At 55.5% G+C, this 19421-nt stretch overlaps 1 protein-coding gene across 1 annotated transcript; it reads right to left on the bottom strand.

The window, feature by feature from the left end:
• Positions 1-959: 959 nt before the first annotated feature.
• Positions 960-19369, bottom strand: LOC128758720 (neuropilin and tolloid-like protein 2). Its single transcript, XM_053864982.1, has 10 exons — positions 19139-19369; positions 15835-15891; positions 14848-14991; positions 12333-12581; positions 10943-10990; positions 9918-10045; positions 8447-8675; positions 4259-4372; positions 4051-4181; positions 960-3988 (listed from the first exon to the last, which is right to left on the bottom strand). The coding sequence occupies exons 1-10, from the start codon at positions 19146-19148 to the stop codon at positions 3251-3253; spliced, it is 1848 nt and encodes a 615-aa protein (XP_053720957.1). The 5' UTR covers positions 19149-19369; the 3' UTR covers positions 960-3250.
• Positions 19370-19421: the final 52 nt, after the last annotated feature.

Here is a 19421-nt window from a genome sequence, read left to right as displayed (position 1 = left end):
CGCCTTTGCACCAAAATGAGCTTCAGGACGATCCTTTTTTTGTCTTTTGGAACTGAAGCAAAAGCCGCGGGCCGAACACCCGGGGATGACGCACTCCGCCGCAGGACCTTCTGTTTCAGACAAGACCAAGTTTGAACGCTAAAAACCAAAACATTGACTGACACATTGATTTCAACGCCGTTTGACCACTTTCCTGTGCTTTGAGGGACCGCCAACACAAAACCACGTGTCCATTCATGACGACCAAAATGTCTGTCCGTATTTTATTTTCATGTTCTTGGGGGTCAGGTCATGGCGGTCCATGAAATCTTCATCATACCATCGTCCTTCTCGTCCTCTTGGAGGTTCGACTCTGTCCCTCTAAAGACAGAGAAAGTCTTCGTCTCAGACCAAAGAGGACAAATCTTCTGGCTCAGCTCTTCCTCCACCAGGCAGGACAGACTCATCCATCTCTTTTCTAACTTCCCACAAAAAAACGAGCAATATTTCTCATGATGTCATAATATAATCGAATAATAATAATGCAGCCTTTTAGCTTATTCCGTTATGGTGGTCTCAGAGGGGGCGGAGCTTATCCGGGATCCTTTCCACGACCCTGAACAGGGCTCCGGCCTATCACAAGCCACCACTCTTACACACACATCTCTGGGCAGTTCAGAGCACTCACTGAATCAGTCTGATTTAGGCCTGTGGGAGGAAACCAGAGTGCCTGGAGTAAGCTCCCACAGACAGGACTGACCCGCTAGCCCACCCACCCTGGACAGAGCGGTCTGTGCGGGGCAATAGGGTCAGGACCTACCAAACAAATGGGACAGATTCAATGAAAACACTGACAACACTGAAAGCAAGTCTTGAGGAGACATTTCCATGAGTCAGAGAGAGTCTCATCACACTCTGAGCCAACGTGTGTGTTGGCGTCTGCAGCGGCACAGAAGACAAACCGCAAGGTTAAAATGCAGTTAATGCGTCGGCGTAGTAATTTAGTAATTCAAATTCTGCTTCTCTTGATGAAATACGAGTGTGTAGTGAGGCGTGGCCTAATGACGTTGCTAATTATATTCTAATTTATGTGTCAAGCAGCTGCACCCATGTGCGCATGTGGACAGGAAATGACGTTATAAACCTGAGCCCTGGAAGCAAAATGGGATGAAGAAGCAAATAGGGCAGTGACACGTGTGAAACCTGGATAAAATCAGTGTAACTCAACTGAAGAGTGAAGTCGTGATGCGGTTACACATGGTGCACAAACAAGACAGAGGATCCTGACAGGCTGATGAGGCTTCATGAAGCCTCACTTTCAGAGCCCTCCAGATGGCGCCGTCTGCTCTAAAATCTCTGGATTTGTACACTGAAACCACACATCATTCTAGACCTCTGAAAATGAGGACACGGTTTCATGAAGCCTCATGACTTCATCACTGACTTGGCCCTCCTCTCCACTCAGACTGAACAACGAGTCTCTCGGCAGCTTCACCTGCTAAAGAACCACTTCATGCGCTGGTGAGGAATTTCTCTTTAATCAAACACGATGAACTCAAACAGGCGTCAGTGGCTCCAGCACTGGTCTCTCGGGGGACACAGCTTGTGCTTGTCTGACTCCACATCTGAGGGAACGGTTGGGAGGGTTCATCACACTGTTTCACTAAAATCACACCGGACGCTCTTCCTCCTTTTTTTTAAGCTAAAATAAGCCTCTGTGTTCCCCGCGTGGCCTCGCTACAAAACTACATTGTTATTCATGTGGTAACAGCCATGTCGTCGCTGGGGGTTGGGGGGGTGGGGTGGGCTCTCGGGCTGCGTCCACTCCAGTGAGCCTGCAGAGAAGACTTCCACCAGCCGGACCTCCCAGTGGCAGGACATGAGTCGGGGTGAGCGCAGGAGGAGCAGGCAGAGCTCCAAATCCTGTTCCTGTCTCAGCAGAATCCTCAGCTCTACTCCACGTCTCAGGCCGAGCCATGAGCCTCTCGCCAGCAGAGGCGACGTCGCCCCAGGAAAACTGTGGCTCATGAGGATCAGGTGCCAGTGGACTTAAGATCCAGTTATTTGGATTTAAACCCGAGAACAGGCTCCCGGCTGGGTGAACCAGTCAACAGCACATGCTAAATCAGCCTTGAATTGCTCGTGCTGTGAGTGACAGGGTGATGAGGCTTCACGATACAGCAGAGCTCAGCAGGTGGCGCTCCCAGCCTGAAGTTGATGCAAGGTTTCATTCAAATGGCTGCTCAGATCCAAAGATTTCAGGGCGGACAGCGCCATCCAGTGGCTCAGAACATGAGGACACTGTTTCATGAAGCCTCACCAGCTCATCACGAGTTATAGCACCACTGTGTGGCCCACAAGGTCACTGCACTCACCACTGTTGGACAAATGTTTAGGACTTTTTCCCCACATTTCCTCCAGTAAATAGTTGTATTAAATGCTGAATTCAATGAATCTCGTCTCATTTGAGTAAATGTATTGGAGAAAAAGTGCCCTTCTATGACGGCGACATGATTTACCCACACTTCTGTTAGCAAGACATTCACTGCTACATGGGCCTATTCTTCATGATTCAGAATTTTTAAATAAAAGGAATATTAACTTTAATAACACATTGTCGACATATTTTAAACCGAACCCTGTTGTTTCCTTTTGTCCCGTCTGGTTTCGCAACATTTTCAGCAGCACATTTCCAGTGACGGCCCTCATTCGTCTGTGTTTCGGCCCCTCACAAGAGTCTGCGGGCGGGACGTGACGGCCCGTGCCTGGGGGAGCGTGTGCTGGCTTCGTGAGGGACGCCTCCTGGTTCCACGCTCTTGTGCTTCACGGTGTCAGAGCGGTTGCGTCCGGGGGTCACACGTCCTGCTCCAGTCTCACCTCACTGTCATCTGCGTGAAACATCTGCAAGAGTAACAAAAGATTCACCCCTGGTCACACGCCGGCGACTCAGTGGAGATGGTCTGTGGGAGGGGAGGAGCCTCCTTCCAGCGGGGGGCGGGGACACAGGAGGAGAGCACGGGTGAGGGGTGTGTGGAGGGTTCTGATCCCTCGGGCGTCTGGACCGGGTGCAGTTGGTCCCGGGGCTTGGGTAAATACTGGTGTTTTTTCACAGAACACAGACAAAAATAGAGAATAACTTATTGGCACTAGCGCTGCTATATCGTCGGGTGGCAGGAGCGACTCCCTCAGTGTCTCGGTGGAGAAGTCTGCATGCTGATGAAGGAGACACGGAACCAAGGCCGGGCTCAGTCTGTGGTTCTTCTCTTTCGGCCTAGAAGTCCATGGACATGGAGCGCTGGGGATCCACGATGGCGGTGCTGTTGCGAGCGCTCGTGCCCCGCAGGGTGGCGAGGGTTCCACAGGCCCCGGCCATGGTGCCGGCCATGGTGCCGGCCATGCCGCCGCCGATGCCTCCGGTGATGCCGCTGGGTCCCGGCATCCCCATGGCCCCTCCCATTGAGACCCCTCCGGCGATCCCCACCGCCCCCCCGAGGGTTCCTCCGGCCATTCCCGAGGGGCCCCCGCCGCTCATGAGCACCCCGCCCGTGGCTCCGCCCACTCCTGCGCCGCGGCCGTAGATCTCGCAGGGTATCTCCTCGGTGACCCGGTCCTCGATGACCTGCTGGTCGCAGTCGTGAGTCTGTGAGTGCTGCTTGTAGCCGTAGCAGCTCTTCTTGTAGCTGCCGGTGGAGTTGAAGGTCTTCATGGGCGGCGGCTTGGAGAAGTCGTTGTGGTAGGAGAGTTCCATGGAGCTGAGCGTGGTGCGGCTGTGCTTCATGCTCCCGCCCGCCGTGGCCACCGAGCCCTGGGAGCCGCAGTGGTGCTCGTGCACGCAGCGGGACATGGTGGAGGAGCGGCGCAGCTTGTGGAAGCTGTCCAGCTCCTCCGACAGGTCGGCCATGTCCGACGACATCTCCTTGTCACGCAGGGAGAACAGCTCGTAGTGAGGCGGGTCGAAGACTTCCTGGAAGCCGGCCTTGTTGAAGACTCCGGGCCGGCGAGCAACCACCTGAGTGAGAGAGCGGCTTGTCACTGATCCCTCAGCTGAACCGTGGAAGCCTGAAGACTCACCTTCTTCCTGGGCTGCTTCATCTGCACCAGGATGGAGATGATCAGCAGGACCAGCACGATGCCAGACGAGACGCCGATGACGGTGCCGTGCGTCTTGGTGATCTGGTGGAAGAGACCCTTGGATCGCTTCTCTGCGGACGACAGCGGGTCTGAGTGAAGAGCCGGCGGCGGCGGAGGGAACGAGGAAGCAGGAACGGCGGCGTCCTACCTTTGCAATGATTCTCGTCCCAGGGGTACACGCAGTTCTGGACCCCGTTGCACACCAGAGAGTTGTTGATGCACATGTTGCTGTGGCAGAAGAAGGTGTTGCCAGAACAGGGCGCTGCAGAGACCGTGAGAGGTGAGTGAGAGACGCCAGAGAAACATCGCCGGTCCACAAATGACTCATCAGCCAGGGACACCAACATGCTGCTGAACCACCACGGGCCAGAGCGAGCTCCAGAGCGAGCTCCAGCGCTGGCAGCCACACCGCCAGCCCGTCTGTGGGCGCTGTGACTCCTCACTCAGGGCGTCAAACTGCGTCCACAGTTGCTGCTGGAGTCAGCCGTCGCTGGTCGACACGTCCGTGTTTCCCCTGAGCCAGAGGCAGCTCCGGAACACATGTAACAAGAGGTCACGCGGTCAATCCGTCTTAACCGCCATAACTAGCTCAGACAAGGACGAAGCATTTTTCTTCTTTGTCACAACCAGAAGCAGGCGTGACACTGCTCAGATGGAGGAGTGTCCCAGCGACTGGCGCCCTGTTCGCTCCTGGTGGTGTTTTCGGTGGCAGGATCCACCATGAAAGCAGGTGTGCAAGGATTCGCTGCTATTTTGGCTCCACACTTCTCGTTGCTCCCCTGTGTTTCAGATGCACTGATGGTGCACAGCTGGGACCCATCTGCAGCAGATACTTGTTCCACCTGGTCCCAGGCTCCTGTGCCAGTCTGTGGTTCCCAGCAGAGCACAGCCTGACTGAGGCAATAGCTCCATAAAGTAGTTCCCCTCTGTGTCGAGGGGTGGCGCCGTGAGCGCTTCAGTCCGCTCAGACTCCAGAAACTGGCTACATGCTAGCTGAGTCCAGCTACTGGCTACATGCTAGCTTTGTCCAGCTACTGGCTACATGCTAGCTGAGTCCAGCTACTGGCTACATGCTAGCTGAGTCCAGCTACTGGCTACATGCTAGCTGAGTCCAGCTACTGGCTACATGCTAGCTGAGTCCAGCTACTGGCTACATGCTAGCTTTGTCCAGCTACTGGCTACATGCTAGCTGAGTCCAGCTACTGGCTACATGCTAGCTTAGACTAGCTACTGGCTACATGCTAGCTGAGTCCAGCTACTGGCTACATGCTAGATGAGTCCAGCTACTGGCTACATGCTAGCTTTGTCCAGCTACTGGCTACATGCTAGCTGAGTCCAGCTACTGGCTACATGCTAGCTTAGTCCAGCTACTGGCTACATGCTAGCTTAGTCCTGCTACTGGCTACATGCTAGCTTTGTCCAGCTACTGGCTACATGCTAGCTTTGTCCAGCTACTGGCTACATGCTAGCTGAGTCCAGCTACTGGCTACATGCTAGCTGAGTCCAGCTACTGGCTACATGCTAGCTGAGTCCAGCTACTGGCTACATGCTAGCTGAGTCCAGCTACTGGCTACATGCTAGCTTTGTCCAGCTACTGGCTACATGCTAGCTGAGTCCAGCTACTGGCTACATGCTAGCTTAGACTAGCTACTGGCTACATGCTAGCTGAGTCCAGCTACTGGCTACATGCTAGATGAGTCCAGCTACTGGCTACATGCTAGCTTTGTCCAGCTACTGGCTACATGCTAGCTGAGTCCAGCTACTGGCTACATGCTAGCTTAGTCCAGCTACTGGCTACATGCTAGCTTAGTCCTGCTACTGGCTACATGCTAGCTTTGTCCAGCTACTGGCTACATGCTAGCTTTGTCCAGCTACTGGCTACATGCTAGCTGAGTCCTGCTACTGGCTACATGCTAGCTGAGTCCAGCTACTGGCTACATGCTAGCTGAGTCCAGCTACTGGCTACATGCTAGCTTTGTCCAGCTACTGGCTACATGCTAGCTGAGTCCAGCTACTGGCTACATGCTAGCTGAGTCCAGCTACTGGCTACATGCTAGCTGAGTCCAGCTACTGGCTACATGCTAGCTTTGTCCAGCTACTGGCTACATGCTAGCTGAGTCCAGCTACTGGCTACATGCTAGCTTAGACTAGCTACTGGCTACATGCTAGCTGAGTCCAGCTACTGGCTACATGCTAGATGAGTCCAGCTACTGGCTACATGCTAGCTGAGTCCAGCTACTGGCTACATGCTAGCTTTGTCCAGCTACTGGCTACATGCTAGCTGAGTCCAGCTACTGGCTACATTAAGCTAGCATGCTACAGCTATTAACCTCATTATCCAAGTCATGGAAGCTGTCAACATGTGTCGGATTTTAGTTGTTTAGTCTAGATTTAGACAGATTTTAAACTAATGCAAGAACTCATTTTTGGCTCCCAGCCTTTCGAATAGTGGTTGTGTATTTCGGACCTTTTCTATGAACACGGTGAACCTGTAGTTCCGTCTGCATCTGACTCTTCCCGGGAGCCTCACCATTGGTTTACAAACCAGCACGTAAGATCACGTCTGCATCACAGCGAGGGGCTCATGGCAGCAGCTCATGTTGCACGGTGTCAGTCCAGGTGATAGTCTACGTGCTCCAAGTGCTGGGAGTGAAAGGAGCGCCACCCCACGGTGAACCCCGACCCCTGTCTTTCTAGGAAAAGCTGCGAAGGGTGAAAGGCGTCAGCACGACTCTGCGTCAGTCTGGGAAGCAGACGCTGGAAAACACTCGCCCTTTGACCCCTGCAGAGTGAGAACGTGTCGGCATGACAACCGCGTGAGGTCAACGCCCACATGACCATGGCTGCCAATGCTCATGGTCAACATTTGTGACCTTTGTAATATGGTCATGCCAGTGTTTTCCCTCGAGATGACGCAACTGCAGCCATGTGTGGTTTTGTGGTCAAACAGTCCGCCTGAAGTGTCCAGGTTCCTACAACACAGGCAGCCATTTTGAAGCGTGCCGTGGTGAACTCTTCATCTGGTGCCGCTCTCCTCGGCAAACCTCTTCCCCGCTCCTGGAGATCATCCACCGGCTTCACCCTTCCAGCTCCCACGCCCCCCCCCGCCCGCCCCCCTCCTCCGCCGCAGGGCTAAGCGACTCTGACAGAGAGGACTCAGGAGCGTGTGCGTGTTGCAGTGAGTCAGAGCTGAGTCCTGCAGACGGGGTGGATGCTGTGACACTGCCGTCACTTCCAAACGCATTACGCGTCTCCCGCCTTCAAACTGGAGCAGCTCGGGAGGCGTTGTTTCCTCGCACGCCGCACCCCCTCAGCAGCACGGCCGCCGCTCGACCCTCCATCTGGCTGCTTTTCATTATGAATTACAGCGAGGTAAGATCTCATCACCCTGCAGATCTGGAGTGTTGCTGCCGGCCTGCTGGAGCCACCAGGGCACAGGACCCTGTCACTGGAGCAGTAGGAGCTCAGGCATCTTCACCAGCAGTGAGGGAGGACGGAGTGGAAAGAAAGACCTCCCCTCACCTGCAGTCACACGGGTTTATCTTAGAGACTGGAGCTCAGTCATCCAGGAGAGACTCAGAGTAGAACCTCTGCTCCTCCTCCTGGAGTCATTCAGCTGGGAGGAGGCTGCGGGGCAGACCTGGGGCACGCTGGAGAGATGAAGTCCCTCAGATGAAGACCTGGATATGGAGAAGATCTGGGGGAGGCCAGAGGGGGGCGCTGGGGTTTCTGCTTACTAGACTTGAATCAAAAGTCAGCTGGAGTGAGGCGAAGAGATCAGAGCATGAAGGACGGCGCTCGAACATTGCAACAAGCAGCGGGTGGAAGTTCAGGAGGGTGAGAAGGAAAATCCAGAGAGAGCGCAGCAGACTTCAGAGGGCGCTGAAGGGTTCACAGGAGGTGACGCTGAGATCTCACAGAGTCTCAGAGGAGCTTGTGGTGAGGAGCCCATCAGGAGCGAAGCGTTGACACGTGTGGCACCCGAAACAAGCTTCAGGATCACAGGACTGTTGGTCCCACTTCCCGCTCCAGATCATCTGACCAGTGACAACAGGAGTCAAAGCTAACTCAGGTAACAAGGTTGTTTCGAAGGTTTTCTGCTCGGCGCCTGACACCTGTCACATGACCTGACCAAGCCCAGTCCGCCTCATGACCCTCAAGATCCCAGGGAATTCAGACAGAGGCGTGAACACAGGTGACCCTTCAGACCAACGTCACCTCACCTGCCAGTGTTCAAGACCAGAACAAAATGGCCGTCGTTTGACCGGTCAGTGCAAACTAGCTCCGGCGCTTATAAACAGGGTCGTCATGGTAACCGAGCGAGCGGGACACTCACGGTCGACGAAGGAGGTGAAGAGCATGCGGAAGCGGCTGAGTCGGCTCTTCTCGTCGGCCCACATGCGCACCACGCCCACGCCGCTCTCCAGCATCACGTCGTTGGCCACGGTGCTGCAGAACTTGGCCTTCAGGTTCTCGATGGCGCTGCTGCCGTCGTAAATGGCCACAAAGTTCTTCTTGCACTCGTTGGAGTGCTCCATCTGGTACTCCATGAAGCGCAGGTAGATCTGCGGGAGAGAGTCAGAGTCAGAGGCCTCCACCTGAGAGGACAAGCAGCGAGCCACGAGCCATCATCAAATGAGACATGCGTGTGACGGCGAGCGGCGCTGGAGCGTGACATGACTCATTTATGCAGCGAGCAGACGCAGTGGAGCGATGATGCGGCGCTCGCTGCACATTTCACCGCTCTGTGTTCAGATCTGGCTCCGGGACGCTTTGACTCTGTCCCAGCGACACAGGGCGAGAGGCGGGGCTTCACTGAGAGACCTATTGGAGAGGAAACCAGAGTGCCGAGGGAACCCACAGACAGCTGGCGCCTTCAGCCTGCCCCTCCACGTAGCTCACCCAGCAGTGACCCATCGCCACCCGAACCCGACCCGGGACTGACCTGGACATGAGCACGGACCACACACGCGTCTTCCTGCCTCCAGCACATCCTGTTGGCTTTGACTCTCCTGATCGGGAGGTGTGCACCAGTTGTGCCTGATCCCCGGCAGCCGACCTCGTCTTCTGTCCCCAGTGCAGTCCGGGGCCTGCTGCTGCCTGAACTCTGACCCACATCTCTGCCTCTCCCGAGGCGTCTCACAGAGGTTGGACACCTGGGAATATCAGGAAGGATCCAGAGGAGGAGCAGCTGCTGCCTCACACTGCAGATCAGACAGCAGCGGAGATGTTCCCTCAGGAGACCAGCGAGCGCAGGACAACCCTGCCAGGACTGGATTTGTGAGGCGAATACAGAGGAGGTACTCAAGGTGAAATAAACAGACATCAGAAGCGCCGTCTCAGAATGTCGGAGCGGCTCCTGCTCTGGTTGGTATTCACCGCGAGGAGCGACTTTAACAACTCTCCGGATGAAGTTTGAATCCTCCGAACTCCTGCTGCATTCTGAGGACGCCTCCTCGCTTTTGCTCTCAAGGTCGGAAGAAAGCCTTGACTGAAGCTGCCACCTTCATCCTGATGGACCTGGAGAAGCAGCGCTGACGGAGTGTATCAGGAGGTCGGCCTGGAGCTTCTGACCCGGGTCACTAGCACCTTCTCTGATGGCCCGTTCTCCCCTGCTTCTAGCTCCAATTCTGATGGTGGTCAGGACCGGTACGGCTCAGACGCTCCTGGACTTCGGCACCAGTCCACGACGGCGCCTGCTCGTCCAGTGAGTCAGTCCAGAGGGGAGACAGACTCCTGTGGTTGGTGTCAGGGGGCGTGTCTCCACGTGGCTCATGCAAGAGTCAGCACCTCCTGTCTCTACTCACCTTGGACTGTGGCGGCGCTCTGATGGTCCAGATGCAGTCCAGAGCTTCACCTGGCTTCACGCGCTCGTCACTGTCCACCTGACTGGAGCGGATGATTCCGTCGGATCCTCCGATCTCAAACTGGCAATCTGAGGAGACGCAGGAGACGCCAGGTCAGAGGGACATGCTCAGTCTGGTTACCCTGTTCATTCATCCTCATCTTCATCACCATCATCCTCATCACCATCATCTTCATCATCATCACCATCATCTTCATCATCCTCATCTTCATCATCATCACCATCACCATCATCATCTTCATCATCATCATCACCATCATTATCTTCATCACCATTATCATCATCATCATCACCATCACCATCTTCATCACCATCACCATCACCATCTTCATCATCATCATCATCACATCATCATCTTCATCACCATTATCATCATCATCATCACCATCTTCATCATCATCATCACCATCATCATCATCATCACCATCATCATCATCATCATCACCATCATCTAGCAGTGATGTTCTTAACCATCGGGCCCATGGAGACCCAGGACGGGGCCGTGAGCGCCCCCTAGAGGGCTGCCAGGAGTTGTTTGTTTCATGAGACGCTCAGTTTGAATCCATGAGCCACGTGTGGTGGCAGTAGAGAGTCAGTGAACTGACTTGACAGCTGTGATAGTGACCAACTGTGGAGAAGAAAGAATGATAAAGAAAGTAATGGCGCCCCCTACAGTAGACTCTCTCTTCAGATAAATCACTACGGAGGGAGCGAGTGACAGACGTGAGGAGGAGAGGAGCCGTGCGCACAGAGTGACAGCAGCAACTCTTTGGAAGAGAGACAGAGGGATTCGACTTGGAGGAGAGCAGGATCCAGCGTGGAGACGGTGGGATGCAAGCTGTGCGTTCCGTCAGGCAAATTCACGCACGTGAGCGTGTGTGTGTGTGTGTGTGTGCGCGTCCTCGCTGCCGAGGCGCGGCTCTGGCTAAGCTCCTCAGCTCACAGCCGCGGCGGCCGAGCGCTTACCTGGGATGGGGTTCAGCAGTCCGCCCACGTGCAGATGGAAATCAGGGTCTGAAACCACAGAGAGGATCGTGAAAGACACCGGCGGCAGACGAGCACCACCACACACAGCTGACTTCAGATCTGTTTTGATTTGATAACAAATGACAAGGGGGAACATGACGCCAGAGCTTTTGGTGTCGTTTTGAAGAAAATGAAAATGGATTTTTATCAGAGAATTTCTGCAGCGTTAGAGCGAAAAACTGTGAAAAACTGATGCTGATCGACGTGCGACCAAACCCCCCTCTACTGCAGTGTTCTTCACCCTCTCTCCAGCCACGGCACCTTGGTTCACAGCACCAAAGGAACCTGGGCCACTGGTGCTTAAAGCCCTGTAGAAACTCCCTCTTCACTGGTGAAACACTGGCTTGTTCTGTTGCCAGGCTGTTGGCAGAAACACATGGCAGAAGATGTCTTTGTTTCCCATGTGTCCAGAAAGAGGCGGCAATATGGCAAACTATATCATGGTTCATTGATGTGTGGACTGACTTGAAATCACTGTTTGGATGGGATCACTTCTCTTTTGCATGATGTGACTGGAGTTTCCAGACAAATCCTTGGCTTCTCTGCCTGAACTTGCTTCATAACAACAATGATTCTTTCTCTCTTCACATGTATTTGGTGGTGCGTTTAGTTGTTCAGAGCCACCTTTTAAAGCCCAGAGCCAACGTTGACAGTCCATGAGCATCAATACAGTTTGGAAGTCAGACAGGTCAGGTTAGCTCTGTTAGCGCTGCGCTGCAGACAGTCTTTGGCCTGGTGGCGGCTCCCACAAGGATCCCTCCCTCCATGAGGTGAAACTGGATCATTTTCCCGCGACACACCTGACACTCTAGTGTGAAAAACTTTGCTGTTGTGTACAGTGAAAGTAGAAGTTTAACGCCCGTGAGAGAGAAAAGAAAAGAAAATGAGCGTTTTTCAAATGATAATAATAATTGACAAATATTAGTCGACAACGTGAAGAACATAACATAATTAGACGGATCACTGGGCAAATACTGAAGACATTAACTGGAATGTTTATTTGGATTTTAGATCAAATTCAAACAGGATAGAGGAAAAATGTGTGGGAAAAATAAAAATTCTCTAGAGTTGGTGAAAACAGAAAGATGCAATCGATGGTCGAGGAGAAAATAGAAGCTCAGAAAGCACTTTCCAAGCACAATCTGAATGAACAAAGTTCAAGAAGAAAAGGGGGAAATGCTGCTGTAGCCGGTTTTAAATTCCCATTCTGCAACTGATCTCTGACTCCCTCTAGAGAGAAGCGGAGTCATCCGGCAGAGACTCGGAGGAGAACCTTGTGGAGGCGCTCTGATGAAGCCAGTGCAGTCCCTGCTGGAGATGAGCCTCCTACCTGCGATGAAGGTGTACTTGACCCTGAAGCCCAGGCCCTCCAGCTCTTCGTCGCTGGTGAACTTGATCCACATGAAGCGGCCCGTGGAGGTGACCAGGCCCGGGTTCTTGCCGCCGCAGAAGCGCTCGATGAGCGGGGAGAAGCCGAAGGGGCCGTCGCGGATCTCGATGTGGTCGAAGCGGCACTCGAAGGACGGCTCCATGTAGTAGTTCTTATCGAAGGCCAGCTGGATCCTCTGTCTGGGCAGAGCTGGGGGGGAGGGGAGGATGATGATGGTGAAGTCCAGCTCACTCTGGTGCCGCCTCCTTCCAGGAGCAGTCACAACACACACTCACACACACACACACTGACTGATGTGGTGCTCGAGTCAGGGAATTCTGACGATGCAAGTCTGCAGAAACTGAAGTTCACAAGTTCAGCAGCCACACACACACACACACACTCACACACACACTGACACACACACTGACACACACTCTCACACACACAGACTCACACACACTCGTCACACACACTCTCACGCATGCACACACACACACTCACACACACACACACACTGACACACACACTGACACACACACTTACACACACACTCACACACACACTCACACACACACACTCTCACGCATGCACACACACACTTACACACACGTACTCACACACACACTGACACACACTCACACAGAGACACACACACTCACTCTCACACACACTTACACAAACACACTCACACACACACTGACACACACACTTACACACACTCTCACACACACACACTTACACACACACACTCACACACAGAGACACACACACACACTCACACACACACACACTTACACGCACACACTCACACACACACTGACACACACTCTCACGCATGCACACACACACTTACACACACACACACACTCTCACACACGCACACACACTCTCACACACGCTCACACACGCACACACACTCTCACACACGCACACACACTCTCACACACGCACACACACTCTCACACACACTCACACACACTCTCATACACGCACACACACTCTCACACACGCACACACACTCTCACACACGCACACACACTCTCACACACGCACACACACTGAGACACACTCACACACACACACACACTCTCACACGATGGCTGCAGGAGTCCCACACACGTGAGTGAGTCGAGTGCACAGAGACTCCGCCCCCGCAGCCATGAGTCTCACAGGGTCGACCAGGTTTAACTTCCTGTGAGGACCAGTAAGGGATCCTGACCTGCCAGGGTTTCAGCCCCTCAACACCCACAACCGTGTTTGAGTCGCTCCAGCTCAGAAGGACAATCTGGCGGCGGTTGTGGGGCTCTGCGGGGTTCAGGCCTGTCACATGACGCCCATCGACTCGTGACAAAACTCCACTCTGCTGAACAGCGTCGTCCTTTCTGCTCGCGCGCGCACGCAGCCACTTCCTGCCGGCGGCCCCTGGCGTGATGACTCTCATCCTCCGTGCTGCTCTCCGTCTCCTTCCTTCCGCCCGCCCCCTCGCGCGCACACAGCTGAACACGGCGACACACAACACAGCAGCAGCCGAGACGACAACAACCATTCCATCTGCTGGAGCCATGAAGCCACCATCTCCGAGCCTCGAAACCGCAGAGTTTCATGGCCCAACTCTCTGCCGCTGCCACGTGACTGACGCCCCAGACGCCGCCGCTTCAGCGCTTCCCTCTCTCAAACCAGAAGATAAAAGCAACAGGAAGCAAACTGGTGATGATTTCCGCCATTATTACCACAATAAACACGGAAGTAACGGAAATACTCGCACGAGTACAAGGAAGAGTCAGAGAGAGAGTCCGGTCCGGAGTCTCTGACTCACTTCCTGTTAAGCTACGGCTGGGAGCGAGTCATTGGTCCAAACTGTGACGGGGTGAGAAAGGCCCTCAGCGAGCGCAGACCTCCGCCAACAAAGAGCCCTCGGAAGAGCTGAAGCTGAATGCCCGGACCTCAGTCCGGACCCCGGCCTGCAGGGAGGACAGGAGGCGCCTTGGAAGTGGCTCCGTCATGTCGGGCGGACGCCTGAACTGAGCCGGATCTCACCCAAAATGGAACCCTTTGTTCCTCACACTTTACAAGCTATTTTGAGCACAGACAAAGGGGAGTCCAGCGGCTGCAGTGCTGGCCAGGAGGGGGCGCTGTCTGGCGCTGGAGCAAGTCGTTTCACCTGCAGAAGCATCAGAAGATCCAGCGCGTGACGCTGTCCGGCCCACAGGGGGAGACGTGGAGCCACAACCATGCAGCTGCCCTCAGCACTAGTGTTGCTCTCTGTCACACGTGGCGCCTGGCGGCACCGCGACGCTGAAGAGCGCGGCGACGCTTCTGTCTGCCTAACAGCCTTATCAGGCAGATGTTTGCATGTCTCTCCTTCCTCCTCGGGAGGGTGAAGACAGGAGCTGGGGCCCCGCCGCCGAGTGCCCTTTATCCTCAACGCTCCGCGGGCGCTAACTCGCACTCGGGCCGCGGGGAGGGTCCTTACCTTCCAGGATGTACACGCACTCCTTGTTGGGCGGGTAGGTGCTGGGGTAGTTGGGCGAGGTGAAGACGCCGCCGTTGATGTTGCGCACCCACGTGCCACATTCGTTCTGGTTGGGGTTCTGGTTGCTGTGATCGCTCAGCGAGTCTGGAAGCACACAGACAGTTACTGAGCCGGCGTGGATCGACCGGACAGCAGGGAGCGCGGGGGGGCTACGGCAATTTGAAATCATCATGTGACTCGCCGCAGGTTTACGCGACTCACATTCACCTGCCGCGGACAAGGACACCCACACGCTTGCACGTGCAGCGCGATCACAAGGCTGGTGTCATGTCCTGTCATCACGTCACACGGCTCTCATGCTAACTTGATGCTAACCCTGTTAGCTACTGTTATCTCTGTTCAAATGCTAACCTCATTACTGTTCTTGTGCTGAAACATTCAGATTCTGTGATCACAATTCTAGCATACCATCCTGACTGCTAACTGCTAGCTTGCGGCCTTCATTAATATTCAGATGCACCAACATTAGCGCTGTGGTTATAGTGAAGTTAGCTAGCTTCACAAGTACTGTGCTGGTGCTTTAGCACTAGGGAAGCTAATTCAAACGGTCCCTCGTTCTGAAGCTAACCAGGTGTAATCTGGATGCTAACTGTGCTTCCGTTAGCTCCGTTGTGAGGTTAAGTTGTAGTTTCTATGTAGCGTAAAGACGCTATATTCGATCATTCATCTGTCATCATCTTGTCACTTTTCAAGACACCAGCTAACGCTAACCTCAGACGGTGCTCATGTGTTTGCAACTGATCTGAATGTTGTCCCTTCTGGTGTCAACCTCGCTAGCTAGGTAATGCTAATGGCAAACTCTGTCCACTGCGATTCCTGTTTTGGTTTGGACGGAATTTTTTTGAGAAATATCAGATCCATTTTTGGCAGTTGAAGGACGAGGACATGGATCTGAGGGTCAAGAAGAGAGGAGAGTCTCCACTGCACCTTTGGTCCGCTGCGTCAGAGCCAAGGCTTCTTCCACCAGCACCAAGAGAATCCACGCTGAAACAAGAGAAACACAGGAGTCAGAGCTCGGACACACCCACAAGCCCACGCCGATACTCGCCAGGTGGGGGAGCAGTTTCACCCGCGGCGCGCGAGGCCAGTGAAAACAGATGCAGTTAACCGACGACCCCCGTCTGGCGTCGAACCGACAACTCACACGCGAAAGGTTTCTATTTTCACCGACTCATCAGTCTATTAACCTGCTGACTCACTGAGCCGCTGGTGAGTACTTTATTCTTGACCTCCACATGACCAGCAGGGGGCGCTGACGCGCCAGAGGCAGAACTGAAAAGGTTCTTCAGACACGGACACACGTGTAGGATGAGCGAGCACATGCTTGCTCAGGACACGCCTCCTCGCCAAGTCCGGAGCCAGAGCAGGCTGAGTCCAGCGTACTTTGTGGAGCAGACTCGGTCCCGGGTCCAAGCTCAGACTTGTCTGCAGACTTCAGTCCTGGACCAGCAGCTAGTCGCCAGAGAAAAACACTGCCGAAGGTCCGTCAGAACTCCACGTTACCCCAGAGTCACAGTGAGGACGAGTCACAGTGAGGTGGACGGGAAGTGAGTCGGGCAGATGATCCACAGGGACGTGGACCACGGGTCCGGGGCCGCTCAAGCCAGCAGGACAACAAGGTCCACTCCCTGTTGAGGAGGTGGCGCTGCCCGACTCTTCTGTGACTCGATGAGGGGGCGGGGCTTGAGCCACCTCACGCCTCCAGTCATAGACCTTCGGATGAGCGTTCCTCCCTCCAGTCTCTGACCCAGTCCTGACGTGGACTCAGGCGTCACAAAACAGTGTCCGGTCGGCGGCGCCCTCACACAAGGGTCTCGCCTCACCCGCGCAAGCTACATGCTAAACTTCAAGCCGAGCGGCTTCAGAAGCCAGGACTGGACTCAGCTCCGGCTGGGTCAGAACATCTCTGCTCCCGACTGAGGCAGGAGTCTCCGCTGCGTCTGGCTGCTCGCGGGGGTTTTGCTCCGATGGAGGCGACGGCTGACGTCAGCACCTGCCAGGCGCCGAGGCGACAGCCGTCCGCCAGAGCCGCGTCTCTTGGCAGGTTGTGGTCGTTGGTGCCTGAGTAAAAGCAGCGGACTCACACGCTGGTTTAGGAGGATTTGAAAGCGGAGGCTCGCGCTGGAGCGGCGGCGGCGGGAAGGCAGATGAGCGCGGCCTGACGAGAGCCGCCGGGCCTGAGAGGCAAGAGAGCCGTTCATTACACCGATATCTTCACTGATTCTGACACTGCCACGCTCCGATGAGCCCGTTTGGAGCGGACCACAGCGGCTCGGTCCACGAGGACGCGGCGGGATGGACCACAGGGTGTGGCTGCCACTGCCATCGCTGAGACCTGGCCACATCGCAGGAGGCCCAGACCCCCCACATTTGAGCTAGCTCGCGAGCGCCACGTCACCCGGCCGAAGGGGTCGTAAGGTCATGACCCAGCACTTCAAACCTTCATCCGGCTGAACGGCCTGGTGAGGTACGAGTCCGTACGGCGGGCGACGGTAGTGTGGTTGTCCAAGGTCACTGACACAGGTTTCTTCATCAGTGTTGCGCGGACCTGTTCGCTGAACGATCAGAAGCTAACACGCTAGCTGTGGTGCAGGAAGTGAGCGTTGGAAGGCGCCAGAGAGGTGGCTGGTCCTTCACTGGGGGGAACGTAGCAACGCTCCTGCATGCAGCCCGTGCATGGAGGCGCAGGTGACCCCGGGTGACGTCCCCTGGAGCTCCAGTGGTGTTTGCGTCACAACAGCTCGGCGTGAACGGGATGAAATCATAGTTCACTGTGTTCGGACCAGAGGCTCAGAGTCCAGGGGTTAAAGCTGTGGTGTCAGGCTGGGAGACGGTGGTCGCACTAGCGCCCCCATCAGCTGAGATAAGCCCGGGGTTATGTGTGGCTCTGGGGGTCGGCCTGACCCCAGGGTCCTGCAGCAGCTCGGCACCGACCCAGGATGGGTCCAGTCCACAGGCCACACAGAAATTCATTGAGGCTCGGCCTGATGGTTCTGACTGGTGACATCAGGGTTCGAGGATCACGGAGGACATGTGGCCCCTCACGCTCCGAGGGCCCCAAATGTCCGGTGGAAGCGCAGAAACTGAAGGTGACTGAAGCGACTGAAGGACGGCGGGTTGTTAGCATCAGAGCCGCCACCAGCCGCCGAGCCGATGTCTGTTTGTTTCTTATTGACAAAGCAAGTTCCAGAAAACTGACGGCGCAGAAACAACAGGAAAATGAAGAAGCCTGAAGCAAACCTGGGTGTCTTCATCTGGACCCGGAGGAGACGGGCCACGCTCCAGAGCCGCTTGACTTGGCTCATGTTCTCCTGCGAGTCACCATCTCCTGCTTGGCTTGGCTTCGTTTCGCGGATCAACTCCCTTACCTTATCTCATCTCAACCCTCCGAGGACCAGGAGGATGAGATGACTGTCTGAACCCACGGTCGCAGATGCCATCGGACCATCAGCTCGACGGCGCTCGGTTCCGATCCGGGTCCGGTGTCTGAACATTCATGTCTTCATCGTCTCGTGGATAGAAGCACCGGTTCACCAGGGGCGTGGCGTCACTGATGGTCCTGGACCTCAGAAGATCCAAGTGGTCTTTGGACAAATCGTTTTGGTGAGTCCTGGCTCCAATGTTGCAGTTCAGGAGGGGAGGGCCCCGAGGGGCCTGGTCCAAAGCATTACGACCTCTGACCTCACCGTCCACGGCCAAGAAGAAGCGCATCAGCGGAACCGGAACCAGTGGGACCGCAGACTCGGAAGAGAAGCGGCGCCACGGGGGGGTGGGGTGGGGGGCCACCTGGCGGTCACCAGGGGCCGCAGCAGGGGCGGGCCTGACGACAGGGGCCCCGGGGCCCAGCCCGCGAAACACCTCCTCATGTGTCGCATCCCTCCGCTTGGTTCGCGAGCGGAAGCTGCTCCCGGCTCCTCCGCACCGCTCCTTCCATTTCTCCAGCAGAAACGTGGCGGGATCTGCGCCACCGGATCACGTCGAGGCTCCCGAGCGTCTTAAAGCTGATTTTCGAGGCTCTCTGCAACTCCAGTGGAAGCTCGGATCTGGACGGAGCGGACGCGGAGCAGCGGCTCTGGACCCTCCGCTCCACGAACACGCCCGCGCGCGCGGACCCCCCGCGGGGCGGCGTGGGCGGCAGACGCTGGGCGACGATGGAACAGCCGCGGACTTCTGAAAGTGCCTCCGCCGCGGCTGCGTGGACGGACGCGGGACCGCGGACTCTTGCGCTCACCTCTGTGCATCTCCACGCGCGTCCTCTGCCCAAATCCTCCCAGAATGAATCACAGCTTCTCCCGCGGCGCGTCCATGCTCCGTGTCCACGCAGACGTGGACGCAAACTTTTCCACGGCGGCAGTAAATCCGCGAGTCATGTGACCGGAGGATGAAATCCAAAGGAGCGCGGCAGGAGAGGAGGAGATGAAGAGGAGCGTCTTCGTGTCTGCACTGAGCTGCGCTCCTCAGCGTGGACCATTTAAAGCCGTGGGCGCTGCTGACATCAGCCGGCGCGCGCGTCA

Source organism: Synchiropus splendidus, chromosome 5 (assembly GCF_027744825.2).
Source record: "Synchiropus splendidus isolate RoL2022-P1 chromosome 5, RoL_Sspl_1.0, whole genome shotgun sequence".
Classification (NCBI taxonomy): Eukaryota; Metazoa; Chordata; class Actinopteri; order Syngnathiformes; family Callionymidae; genus Synchiropus; species Synchiropus splendidus.
This window is presented reverse-complemented; position numbering and strand designations above follow the sequence as displayed.

What these genes read in the sequence shown, in the direction of transcription:
- LOC128758720 (XM_053864982.1), bottom strand. An exon ending in GTGCGTGTACATCCTGGAAG is followed by an intron (nt 12,582 to 14,847) that starts GTAAGGACCCTC and finishes CCTCCCCCCCAG; the next exon opens with CTCTGCCCAGACAGAGGATC. An exon ending in ACTGCTGAACCCCATCCCAG is followed by an intron (nt 10,046 to 10,942) that starts GTAAGCGCTCGG and finishes GCGTCTCCTCAG; the next exon opens with ATTGCCAGTTTGAGATCGGA.